This window comes from Lepeophtheirus salmonis, chromosome 11 (assembly GCF_016086655.4).
Source record: "Lepeophtheirus salmonis chromosome 11, UVic_Lsal_1.4, whole genome shotgun sequence".
NCBI classification, from domain to species: Eukaryota; Metazoa; Arthropoda; class Copepoda; order Siphonostomatoida; family Caligidae; genus Lepeophtheirus; species Lepeophtheirus salmonis.
The window spans coordinates 9,644,348-9,658,419 of record NC_052141.2 but is presented as its reverse complement, the minus strand read 5'-3'; the positions used below and the strand labels follow the sequence as shown (position 1 = coordinate 9,658,419).

Sequence of the window (14,072 nt, the reverse complement as noted above, 5' to 3'; positions counted from 1 at the left end):
AAAAGGCTTTAATGATCACAACATTTGCATATTTCTTGTTGTTACTTTGAAAGTAGATTAAAAAAATACGGATTCATGAGTGAAAAAGTAATTTTGGGGTTACGGGGATTGGCAAGTTTTTTATGTTTTTTTCACGGTACTTAAAAGATGCTTTTGCATGTAAAAATTTGGGCTAAAATTTAATTTGCAAGTTTTCCTGAATTGACCCATAAAACAAAAGTCCAGATAATTTGAGACAAACGCTACAAGACCTGATAGTAAAATTAGAAATATATTAAATTTCAATTTCGGTTAGTAAATATATTTTAGAGCTATGTAGCATTTTTTTTTTTTTTTGCATTCGGTTGTTCAGGGTTACATTTATTTTTTGGAAAAAGAAATGGCTTATGTTAAAAAATGATTCATAATTGTACAAAAAACATTTATGAAAAGTTTCAACAGTTTTGAAAAATGTTTAGAAGTAGTTCAACAGCCTTAAAGCTATGAAAATTTATATTTTTAACGAAAAAATGAGTATTTTATTAAATACTATACATACACTTCAAATTAAAGCTTTTTTGTAAAATCAACAAATTGAGGTTATTAAACTTACAATAAAATATATTTATTTTTATATTCATTTTTGGAAATATTGTAAAAAAAATTTTATAAAATGTTTTTTTTTTAATTAAACATTCTATATCTCAGATTTAAGTTCTATAATTTGGTGTTAAAATTGCATCGTTTGTGCCATTTCTTCTTACAAATATAAAAAAATTATCCAAGATGATATATTAACAAATCTCCAGAGAGATTTTTACAAACTTCATTTAATCTGTAAATCCAATATTACATTGAAAATCCGTTTTCGTTAACTGAGGTAAAATGAAAATACCCGGTGGTGTGACGTACATTAAAAGTTATGTTATAAAGGGTACATCAACATAACTTTCCCTTTTTATAATGTGTGGCAATCGGGTTGTAGAAGCAGTAATAGGTGGGATGAGGGGCGTGGTTTCTTTCTAAATGAAATAATCAAAAAAAAAAAAAAATGGAAATACGGTTGGTTGCTATCATGTGTATCATATTTTAATATATTTAAGCATAAATAATTGGTTAAATAACAAAACAAACTTGATCTCTCTAGCTTAAATATAAGTCTCCCAGACCCCTGTCAATACTGTAAGCAAGTCTGAAAGGTTGGAGAAGAAGAAGGGGTCTAACAATAAAGCCAAACTACAAAAATAGCGGAAATAGCATTGTGAAAATGGAGAAGCCACTTTTGACACCAGCATTGAAAGAAACTCTTTTGAATATGTCTTTAGAGTTCTTTTCAAATCTTTTTCGACGTTTTTGCCCCCACTACCATCCTGATGGCAATCCCACATGCTACATCTATTGGTTGCATGTCAAGGGGAATGCCTGCATTGTATGTTATCCAAACTCCAAGGCCCTCATATCCACACACAGCCAATACTGGTACACCATGAAAGGGGACTACATCTGCAGCGAGTGCCAGGCCTTTGGCCGCCACCAGGAAGCCATCATTGCTGCTAAGGGTGGCTACATTAATGATTAAGAGAACTCAGACACCTATTTATTGAAAGTATTAATTCTGTTGAAATTATATACCTAATTAATAAATTATATCCTGTTGCACTTTAAAATTCAAAGATGTAATTTTGCTTTTAAGAAATAGGTTGTTATATTCTCTCACTCTCTGTATTTAGTAAAGGGGATCCAATTGAATACTGACTTATTAAATTAGAGGTTTGAAGATACTTCATTTAGAACGTTCATGCAGCTGCGGCAAAGCAGTCCCTCCCCCGTTAATTTGTACCTGCATAGAGTGTGTATAGTACTCTCATGTTTGTCAATCAATAACTTATTGCGTCTAAATGTGCAAAAGTACTCTTTATATTTGCTGCATATATATATATTTACTTAAAAAATATTACTGATATATTCTAATTGTAACATAATGTTTACAAAGTAGGTAGATATATAGTTAGAGTGGTATAAAATATGACCAAGAACGCGTTCCGAACTTTTTGTTCTGGCAAACTAAACAGGGGTGTTTTTTTGTCCAAAATTGTTAATATTCTTCTTCAGTTTTTAAGAGAGAATATATGTCTATAAATGAATAAGTGCTAATTGTTAATATTATAAAATGTGTCCTTTTTTTAATGTAGTATATTGAATTGTGTATTTTCTTTTCCTCAACTATTATCATTATTATTTAATACCTAAAGATTAAACTTCCTTTTCTCCTACATACAATAATTTACAAAACGGGATTTGTGTTTGCTCAGAAAAGACGGAGAGTTACTTTTGAGTATTTGTTTCAGAGTTATAATTATAAGTTCTTGTTGGACTCAGAGTAGAATTAAGGATCGACATAAAAGTAATTCTTGCCAATGTCCTTGTATATTTCCATATTTTCCTTTCACTCATCACAGCTGTTTGTAACTAATCTTATCAAAGTTTATGGCAGTTTACCTGTTCTCCTCCAAAATGTTTCTAGAATTGTCAGGGTTACCATGTTCTTTTTTGATTTATTTTTGTAATATTTCCAAAATGGTATCAAATTCATCACTATTTAAAAGTTTAAGTTCATGTTAGAATTAAGGATATAATTGTCCTGGCTAGATACGGAATAGAACTTGTATCTGTTTTCTTTCCTTATCTTACTACTGCTTGCAAATTTTGTAATAGAGCGTTATTAGAGCTAAACTGCTCTCTTTTAAGCATTCTTGAAGTTTTCAGGATTATCGTTTGTATTTTTGGGTTATTTTTTAGCAACAAATATGGGGGTATGCTAAAAAAAGATACCAAAAATCAACTTGGTCATCCAGACAATTTGAAGGATATTTGGATGGACCACAACTTAGCTGGCTTGACATTTCATGCGATTTACTGCAACCAACTAGAAAATTAAGGGAATAAATCCAAATCCCACATGGCATTAACGCAGACATACAAATGAATTAACCTTCTATGACCAAATTATCTTAGAAATTTTTTTAATTTTTTTCGCATATATGAATTATATTCAGCATAACTAACCTATAACAAAATAAAATATTTTAATTTTAACGTGTATTAATCGATATGTTCTAAATTCGGTAACTGAGCCACACAAATGGTCAAATATGGCACATTGGGCATACATATCCAAAATGTCATAATATGTGTTCATTAGTCGATAATCCTTTTTAAAAAAATGATTACATGAGCACATAGCTCATACGACTTATTGCAAAAAATTGTTCCATTGGATAAAAAGCAATCAAAACAAGTACACACCTATTAATATTTAGATGTAATTGAAATACCACGTGTGTTTTAAGGCAATGCAGATTACACAGTATCAGGGGTTTCCAAACGTTTACTTAACCGGTATGATAAGTTTCTAACAGATCCATTCGCAGTTATTTGATTTTTAAGTAATTTTCTAAATCTGACAAATTCGACACATTTGTTTCGGTGTCGATCCTAAATTACACTCTGATTCCAAACCAAACTTCACACTTATATATCGTTAAAAATCTTTGAAAATAACATTTTGTGAGTCATGATCATACGCACAAGTGATTTAATTTTACTTGGATGTTCTTTCTTCAAGAATAATAATCAAAAGTATCGGGTTCGTCTTAAAAACATATTTTTTGTTAAACTTTTGATATGTATGCAAATACATGCCTTGAACAAAAATTGAGACCTTTTATCCTTGTTTTTTCGTTCTTCTCTTTAGAATAAGTTTGTATTATTTATTTTTTTAATAAAGAGTGTTGTCGACATTGAATATCGATAAACGTTATTAATATCAAACCCTTTAATCTAATAGTAAGAAAATAAAATGAGGGAAAAAATCCAATGCTAAACCCAGAATTATTGAAATATTCTATATATATTATTTTCAAAATGAACTCAGTAAAAAAGCCTTTGTAAAGAAATGTGAATATGCATTGAAAGCCTAAAATGGTTATAATAATTATTTCATTAAGAAATATTTCAGAAGTATTAAAATGTTCCATTTCAGATAAAAAAGTGATAATACATAACATTAGCTAACTAATTTTGCCCTTAAATGGTAAGTATAATATTGTATCAATACAACAAAAACAGTGCATACCCTTTTTAACTTTTCCAATTATATAACTGTAATTTTTCTTTACGAAATTCCCACTAATACTTAAAGTCAACAAATTTATGGAAAATTACAAGAGAGAACAGTCAATGGCTATCCATCCAAAATAATACAAATAATTCAAAGTTTGCTAAAAAATGAGATTTTAACCGTTTGGCGCTTACCGGGAATCCCTCTTTTTCGACGTCTCCATATAGATTCTCAAAGTCACTTTTATGTTGTTAATCAATATCTAAATATGTTTATTAAAGAAAGAGAGATCTCAGGGTTGTCTTTTTTGTCACTTTCCAATATTCCTTCCGCAAATAAAGGCAGAAACATTTGGTAATAACCAGACATTCCCTATTTCAAGGGTATTCTTCAATAATTGCAAAAAGTGTGCACAAATTAATGATGGAGTTTGTTTGCATTCAACCAATTAAATTAAAATTCATAACACGAAAGGGATGTATAAATAGTACAAAAACGACAGTTTAAAAAATAAAATATAGTAACCAAGGATTTTATTTTTATTTTACTACAATTGATTTTTATGTTATTGTGATAAAAAATGAGAGACTTTATTCAGCTTTCAATAAAAATGTCAATTTTTAGTTATTTAATTTTTTGTCCTATTCAGAAGAAGATATATAATTAATTGTTATATTTATAGAATTTCGAAACATGTAGTTTATAACTATAGTCCTCAAATTTCCAATTATATTTACGCTAGGATTTAGAGGGTGAGTTCCTTGTTACTTTTATCCTCAAGGAACATAGGAATGCACCTTAATTAATCAATTTTTGTTTTGTTTGGTGGCCTACAGTGGTGAACCTTTCATTTACTGGGTGGTCCATTGATATCTGAACACTTACTAATTCAATAATTAATGAAAGTGGAGTGATTGAAATTAATTCATATTTCGATATATTCATGCATATTCAGAACAAAAGAAACTTAAGCTCTGTAGCTCAAGCCATAATTAGCAGGATTAAAATACTTTTTTCCTCGACTGCAAATGATCTTTGAAACTTAATTGTTTTCATTATTTTTTGTTAAAAACATATTTTGAATACAGCTTATTTACAACCAAAACCAATTCATTTAATTTACTTGACTTAAATTTGAATAAATAACTTATGACCCGACTTTATTTAAGCTTGAAAATTGCCTTTTACACATTATCAAAGATGAAGACTTGCAACCACTTAATAACATTATCAAAGACTTGATTGGGAATAAAGAGTACTTTTTGCAAAGGACTTAGATTTGCAAGCTAAGGCTTGAGACTCAGCTTGGACTTGTCGTGCAAGGGATTTTGTCCACCTCTGTAAATTCTTATCTTGAAATGCAAATAAGGGTGTTTGTTTTTTGTTTTTTGTTTTTTTTTGTGAAAAATAATATTGTATTTGACATAAGAAATTCATTTTTAATCTTTGTTAATATTAGTACTATCTTTTTATTCTTATTTGAACTACATCTATTGAACATGAATAAATATTAGTGTAACATTGAAGATTTTTTTTTTAAATAAAACATACTTACATTATTAAATATATGTCTCAAAATATAATATATATATATATTTTTTTTTTTCAAACTTAATACAAATATTTGACTTTTAAAACATAAGTCAATTGGATATAATATATTTGGTTAAGTTTGGAAGTTACTTTGAAGTTACTTGCTTGCTTGATGATGAAGCATTGGTAGTATTAAAAAAATTAAAAATTAAATATATATACATCTACCGGGTGAAAGCTGAGAATTTACAGCCACAAATAATTTAAAATTCCGGGGATGTTAAGTGACTGATTTCAAAAGCTCCCAATATTTATTGTTTCTATGAAATATTAGCTTTAAAAAAATGTCAAGAGAGCAGGAAAAAGAACGTTTAATATCTCAATATTAATTCCTGGATGTCAGATGAAAGCGCAAAGCTTAGTAGAGTCTCCGAGAAGACTAACATAAACGAGTAGTGTTGTGTCGGGTCTTATTTATTCGGTCCAGTCGAGTCTTATTTTTTTTGGGAGGGGGGAAGGGGGAACTCTACAGTGTTGACTAGGAATATGTGTACTACTGAAGCTCTTAGCTCGATATAATTAAATAGTTTCATACTGTTTACCATATATGTACATTAAGATACAATAGAGTCCCTTTTTGTGAAAAAGTAAAAAATTGACGCTTTGCATACGTTTCTTTTGATAAAAATATACAATTCACAAAAATGAGTCAATTTCTATGAATATTCAGAATTAACTTAAATAAATACATATATGTGTATTGTTAACAAGACCCTAGTAAAAGGGATAAATGTGTTTTTACAACAGTTCCTTAAACTTATTTGATGTTAAAGTGATTTTCAATAATCTTTTTCATCATTGCATATTTCATCAATTTTAAAATACAGAGTTATTTATCATATTTTTGCATTGTATGATGTTTCTCAAATGAAGGAGTGGGGCATCTATTAATGAAGTGGTCTGTACTTTGTCACTCTGCGTTACACAAATTGTACGTTGTATTTATTCACTTTCATTTGCTGAGTTGGGACAAAAAAGGACTGTGACCATTGTAAGCTTGAACCATTATTTTCATACTGCCACGTACAAGATTGATAGCTTTCGATTTTGGTTCTTTCAGAATGACATGTTCATACCTTGATCTTTTTTATGTATATTGCACAAAACTTTATTGAAAAAGTCATGTATATTCTTCTTCGGGTGGCTTTGGTGCAGATACTTAAGATTTTTACTCTCAGTACTAGTTCTAAGCTCAATTGTAAAAAGATGTTAATTATTATCAAACAACTGAAGGATTCAAATTACAATCTTGTAATTTTGAATTGTAAAGTGTGATTATTTTTAGTTTCCACTCGGTAAATTTTGATCTTTGGGAGGAAAGGGGGGGGAATGACACAGATGTTTGTATAAGTAAAAAAATAAATAAAATGCATGCCTTGATGGTTGTTTTTATTTTCTTGACAAAAAACATGTACATAAAATAAGCTTTAATAATAAATTGTCAAAACTTTAAATTTATCAAAAAATTATGAGAGTATATAACAAGAAAATAAAATGACAGATTTGTATTCTATATTGCGTATGATTTATAATATCATAAATATATAATTAGACAAATTTTTAAAAAAATTTGAAATGGGTTTGATTCTTTATTTACATACAAAAAACAAAAAATATTTATTTGTTTGTGTATATATTTTTTTTTTTTTAAATAAATAATGATACTAGGAATGAGAATGTCAAATTTGTAAGGGAAAAGTGATTTTAATAGTTCTGTATTGCAAAAAATATGATCTCTGGTTATGTAAAAAATAAAAACCTACAGATTGAAATACATTTGGAAAAAGAAACTGCGCTGTCACGACGTTTTATTACATCAGCTGCACAGAGTCGTAAGAGAAAATAAATATACGTAAATTACACACCGTATCTAACAAGAGTATATGAAAAAAATTGTATTTGGGGATAATTAAAAACTCAACACTTTGAATCTGGAATTTTAATGTGTTTTATTTCAGAAACTGGAAGATCTACGTTAACTTAACCTTTTCAAGATGTTGGCAAATGTGTTAAACACATTTATAATGCTCAATGTAGTCTCTAGACTGTTTGATATTGATTTTGATGCGCATCCAATATCTATGACGAGTTCTACTAATGTTATTGGAGTTCAACAAAAATCTTGAGAGTATTGGTACCCTTGTCTGTCAGCTCCTCACTCCAACTTACTCCGAAATTTAGAGCGGTATGTTATCTGGCAAATGTGGAGGCAAAGTTATATTGGGCTAAACCGAAATTTGGGTGTCTAAAACGGTATGTGTAATCATTGGAGTACACCATCCTGTTGAAGTATCCAGGTCCTGATCCAGGGAATCACCTTATTACTCAACATGTCGACGTGGTCAGTAGAGTTGAGCCTCTACCCTGTTTTAACCGGATGAGTGGCATAACCAGTCCAATAGTTGCAACCAATCCCAAGATCATTGCCAATAGTCTGGTTGCTTGCTTTATTCAAGTATCGGATCTCTGTCAGTGTGTATTCTACATAAATTAAACATGCACCTTCGATTCTTTAGTCCCATTGTGAAACCATTCATCGACCGATCATGTTAAGTTTTTTGGAGGGTGGTCCAAAAAACACAGCTTCTCAGCTGATGGGGTTCATTATCAATTCCTTCCTGTTTTTTTTGTATTCCTCTCTTCTATAAGTGTACATATTTATACTACGCACCCGTTAGTTTGTTTGTAAGTAAAATGTGAGACTAATTACGACGTATGTGATAACTATGATTTGCAAGTAATTTAAAAAAATACGCCTGAAAATTATCGTGGTCACCCTGGCATTTTGAAGAATGTCTGAAAAGAGAGTATTTTATCTTTCATTAGGTTCTATTAAATCAGCTGGAAGCAGTCGTTAGATAAAAGTAAATAAACCCAAATCCTACTTTGTATCTATCAAGGACATGAGTCTTAATTCTACGATATGTTCAACAAGAGCTTAAACTTTGAACTCCTAAACAATACCTCATTGTTACTTGAACACACAATCAAGTGGACTAACAACAATTGGACAATTGCAAAATGACCCCCCAAAGATCTCACCCCAGAATTTCCTTCAACTTAGGAAGATCAAAACCAAAGTTAAGATTTCTTCTGCAAGGTTTTTGGGTCCGCCTATCCCGTTTTACTTTGCTCTTGAAGGTTTATCAACTTCAAACCCTCAGAAAAGGATCCCGAATAGCTTCTTAGCTTCATCTGTCTCCCCTGTCCGTCTAGGTCAGAAACCGCTTTCGTCGCTTGGGTAGTGAACCTGCAAAGGAGGTTCTGATGAACTCCAGGTTACTTTTTAACAATCCCTTCGCGTCTTCTAGAAAAAAATGTTTCCCCTATCGAATGGCAACCTCATCTATTTTCACTTATAAATCTGAAGAGGATGAAGAGAAGATAATGTGCTCCTTTAGCAGTTCAGCAATCGAAACCTCGACACATCTATTTTATCATTGTCCAAGAGTCTCCTACATTGAACCTTTGGCCTATGGGGTGCTGTAAAAAGTGTATGAGGATCCAATCTCCTTAGATGAGTGGCTGGTAATGTCTTCTCCCAGTTTTAAAAACCGCTTTAAAGGAGAAGCAGTTATAATCAAGGGTTTGCATGTCTTTAAGCGGCCAGTTCTTGCAATTCCTACATACATATGGGGCTGGATAAATTCTTTTAGGCAGGACGGTTCTCCCTGAGTCGTATGAAGGTTAATGACGGACCAGGGAGTTCTTAGAGATTCGAAATGGCTCTTCTTCGTTACTATTGTATTAATTTATGTAAACAAGATTCCCGCTTCATGACGTCACGTTGATCGATACTACGTCATTTATGTTGTGTATGCATAGTTCATACATAATGATACATTGGAGAAAAGGAAAATAATGAGTGAAGATCTATAGAGAAAAGAGCAAACACAGCATCAAAAAAAGATGCTTACCTGATTTTATGTTGACGCATGTACAATATTGTTTTTTATTAATTTTTAAAATACTGCTCTGTTACTTCTAATTTATTCTTTGTACTCCCATTTTGGGTGAAATTTTCAATGATGTAATAATTACGATCTTGGACTGAATAAATCAATATTCACTCTGAAAAAAATAAAAAAAAGTGCTTGAACTTTGAACTCCTAAACAAAACCTTATTGTTATTTTCCGTCCTTCATGATCACAGATACACTTAAGTGATTATTTTATCCTTAAGTGGTCCCTCTTTAAAAAAATTATAGTAATGAAAAATTTATTGCAACATAATACAATAATTTTGGGCTGCAACTATAAAAGATACCCTACTTCTTTTGGTCATTTTTTTAACAAACCAAAATGATGAACTTATACATTACAAATGTGTAACATCGACAGGAAAACAGCGTATAGAGAGTCATGATCAATCAGGATTTAGGGAGTCTTGGCCAATCATTAACTGTCGAGTACTTGTATTTATTTTAGCCATTCTTATCCACATAGCATATAAACCTACTAAATTGTATCTCCATCTAATTACAGAGCCCGTGACTCGGATCATTGGAGGAGACGATATATACGTGGATCGTGGCTCAACACTCAACGTAACATGTGTCGTATCTGCAGGATCCCGCTCTCCAAAGTATATTTTTTGGAGTCACAATGCAAAGGTAACGCTCAATATTCAACATATTTATATTCTTTTAATGAAGGTTAAGAAAAAACGAATCAACAACATGTTCTTCTTTGATGCCTCATAGAAAATGTTGCTTCCATTTATTAATCTGTATTGTTATTTGGAATAATGCAAAAATCAACATATGTTATAAAGATTTTATTATTTAGTATAGCGTTTTTGTATGCTGCCTTAATGATTAATTACTCACTAATTTAACATGGGAGGAGAAGGAAGGGATACCCTACGTTAGTTACTATTGGATTGTCCATTAATTTAGCCTAACTCATAAATAATACAAAGTAATAAGGATGTATAATAGTGTGAAGACTATATCTTCGTCAGTCTTTATTTATTTGGTCTTCTCCTGTCTTTGAACCAGGGCTATCAGTCCTCAGGACCGGCCCTTAAGACTTTCAGTCCTTCGGACTGTCAGTACAAGAACTAATTTATGAAATATATTGAAGCAAAGTCATCGAAGACCTAACTTTTTAAGTTTAGGTGACCGAATATACACTGAAAAAACGGTACTGCAGTCTTCAGCCGTAAATAAAACCCTCACATTACTAGATGATATTAGAGATAGGACGGGTTTTGAACCGAGATTTGAAGTACTTGGGTATGGTATGAAAACTGAACTGGATCGGGTACACAAACTTTCAAGGGTTAAAAAAAAAGTTCTGAGTATTTTTATATTATTAAAAAGCTTATAATATTGATTTATACTTCATCCTAGTTATGAAAATATATTTTATATTTATCGAACGTAGTAGGTCTATTTACCTTAATTAGTTATTAGAGGGGCATCTACATAAACATAAGCATGCCCGAATATTTATTGAGTCATGCAACCTGTACCTCTAAAAAGAAACATAATTTTTTTTCAAAAATCAAATGAACAGTTATTAATGATGGCTAAGAATTGCTCACAGTATAAAAGGAAGTTATTATAATTCAACCAATCGACGTTCAGAACACTGATTAGGGAAGAAAGCAAATAGCTGTCAATAAAATACACTGTACACTTTTGTGTTGGTAAGGTAAGATACCTTGCTCATAAACACATAAATGTACACTATTTGGTTGTCATCTTTCAAAGTTTCGTCTTTATCGTAAGTATTTATAAAATTGATTGGTTGGATACGAATGAGTTTTTATTAATCTGTGAATAATTATCAACTATTTTCAATCATTCTTTTAAAATTGGAAGAATTGCTCAAATACCAAGCGATTTTGGACGTGTTTCTGATTTTTCTCGGAGGAAAGATTTGCTGGATATAAAATATTAGTATAATAAAAATTATGTTTTAATAGTAGGAACATTAGCTCATTGTTTTTTTCTGCATCATTAATCATTGAAAATGTAACTTTAATCCTGATCCTATTTTATTTAGATCTAAATTTCAGCTTAATATGCTCATAAAATTAGCGTCAAGTATCCGTATAATTTTGATTGTGGATCGGGATCTGAAAGCACAGTTATACTAAATTTACCTGAGTATTTAGGTCAAAAGATCTGAGCCAATCAGGGATCCAAGAAAATATGGATCTTTAGTTGAGGTTTGGTCCTTCTTTTTAAAAGTTATGTATTAAGCGATTTTTTTAAACCGTTTTGAACCAATATTACGGTCCAGTCTGCGATATCAACCCTTAAACCGAAATTGGATTGCTTACAAATTGTGAGCGGATTTTTGGTCAGAATGTGGTTGACCCATTTGTGTCGTTTGCAATAATTAGGCCGATTTTCTTTCCCATCATCCTGATCTTTGAGTTGTAAAAATATGATTTTAACAGCAAATTTATCTTCATGTGACGTTAATGTAGGTCATTGTTCATAATTTTGAAACACGAATGACGTTATCAATAATAATTGTATAAGATCGGTCTAGACGAAATTTTAAATGAGACTGATCAAAACGGAACTTCTTTAAAAGTCTGAATTGATTTAGTCTACTAAAAATGATAAAAAGGTCTTATAGAGTTCATGAAATTCAGACTGAAACTCATCACTAATATTTTGGATAAATATGTATATATGGGTTTATATTGTACTGTTTGCAAATGCATTTGTTAAGCTTATATTCAGAGCTGAAATTTATAGATTTTTGTGATGTATAACTTTAAAGTGGGGACTCAAAACTTACATGAATAAATGATGAAAAGCGAGGTTTTGTATGTTCTCTTTCACAAGCAATAACATCTTCAACACAATGGCAAACGGATTGGTAGGCCTTGGCGATGTGGGCAGTGTTCATGGCGTACTTAAATAGTCCCTTAGAGCAAATCCAAATTTTGATGAGAACAGCAGTAAGCATTGTTGAGCTCAGGGCTCTTAATATGTGTATATATAATATTCGTATCATGTTTTACCAAAATAGATTTGTAATTTTGTCTATAATCTTGTTCATTAACAAACAAACAAACAAAAAACTAGAATATGTACTCAATTTGTTCTACAGATAGGGTACATTATTCATTTTTTGCTACATTAATCTCTTAAAACTGTATGACTTCTTACTGTGACTATATATAACCTTTGTACTAAGTTTGATCAAAATCGGTCCATAACTTTTGCCGTATTCTTAATTACTAACAAAACAAAAATTAACTAAAATGTGTACTCTGTAGAGGCTAAAATCCACCTAAAATTAAATTGAGTTATCTATCTCAATTTGTTCTAAAGGAATGGTCCATTATCAATTTCCTAAGTTATATGTTACATTGACCTCTTTAAATTTAATGGTCCTTTACTCTGACCAAATATAATCTTATTGGCATGTTTGATCAAAATCAATAAGTAAGGTTTGTTGTAATCCTATATAGCAACAACTTTCTTCGCGGATTCAATTTTTTCCTCATTAAAGAGCATAAAGAATATCGCGTGTATAAATTTGCAAATTAGCAGAACACTAGCTTGCAACAGTTTACAGGGAAATCCCTATTAGACCAGCTATGTACCTTTGAATGTGGAGAAATTGATACCCAATTACATAAGGTTACTTCATGCCACAAGACAAAAATATTTTGGAAGTTGGTGTCTAAAATTTTATTCAAATTTGGTCTGGAGGAGAAAGCGTGAACTTTCCTGTTTGGGCCAATGGAAAAGGGTAACAGATCAGCTTGGGGAAGGAACCTCTTTTTTTTTGATAAAAAAGTTTTTGTTGATTTGCAAGAAGGAAAAAATTTATGAGAAGTATAGATAGCTTAAAATATCATTTCACTATACATTTAATGGTATTAGGGAATCAGGACGTGGGACTGTGGAAACTTTTGAGAAATCAACTTTTAGATTACACCTATAGACAGCATTAAGGTTGATGATGGGGAACCAATTGTATTTGTTAATCACCTTAAGCAATAAAGTGCTTACACCTGAATTTATGTCAGTGATACTTGTCTTGTTGTTGTTTTGATAATTGTTTTGTTTTATTTGTTTGTTAAATTATACATTGTAGTTGGACATTGGATAAAATTACAGAAAAAAAATAAAAAGAACTTAGTTTTGCGGAGGTACATACGATTTATTCAATAACGCAATAATGTGGTTTTCATTATTTCACAATTCTCAATTTCTAAGCTAAATATCGATAACATGGTGTCCTCCGATTTAAATTTTATTAAGACTTCATATTGAAACAGTCTAGTATTCCTAAAACTTTCTTCATTAATTGTAAAAACATTTATATCATTAGTCAAAGGAAATTATTAGGAATTGCTGAGAAGAGGGATTTTGATGATTTAGTAATGAAAATATATATATTC

General features: G+C 30.8%; 1 protein-coding gene across 1 annotated transcript in view; it reads left to right on the top strand.

The window, feature by feature from the left end:
• Positions 1–14,072, top strand: part of LOC121126449 (protein amalgam) — a 301,872-nt gene that overhangs the window by 270,273 nt on the left and 17,527 nt on the right. Inside the window, exon 5 of the mRNA XM_040721780.2 lies at positions 10,178–10,305. Coding sequence (XP_040577714.1) covers positions 10,178–10,305 — 128 coding nt within the window. The remainder of the gene's footprint in view (positions 1–10,177; positions 10,306–14,072) is intronic.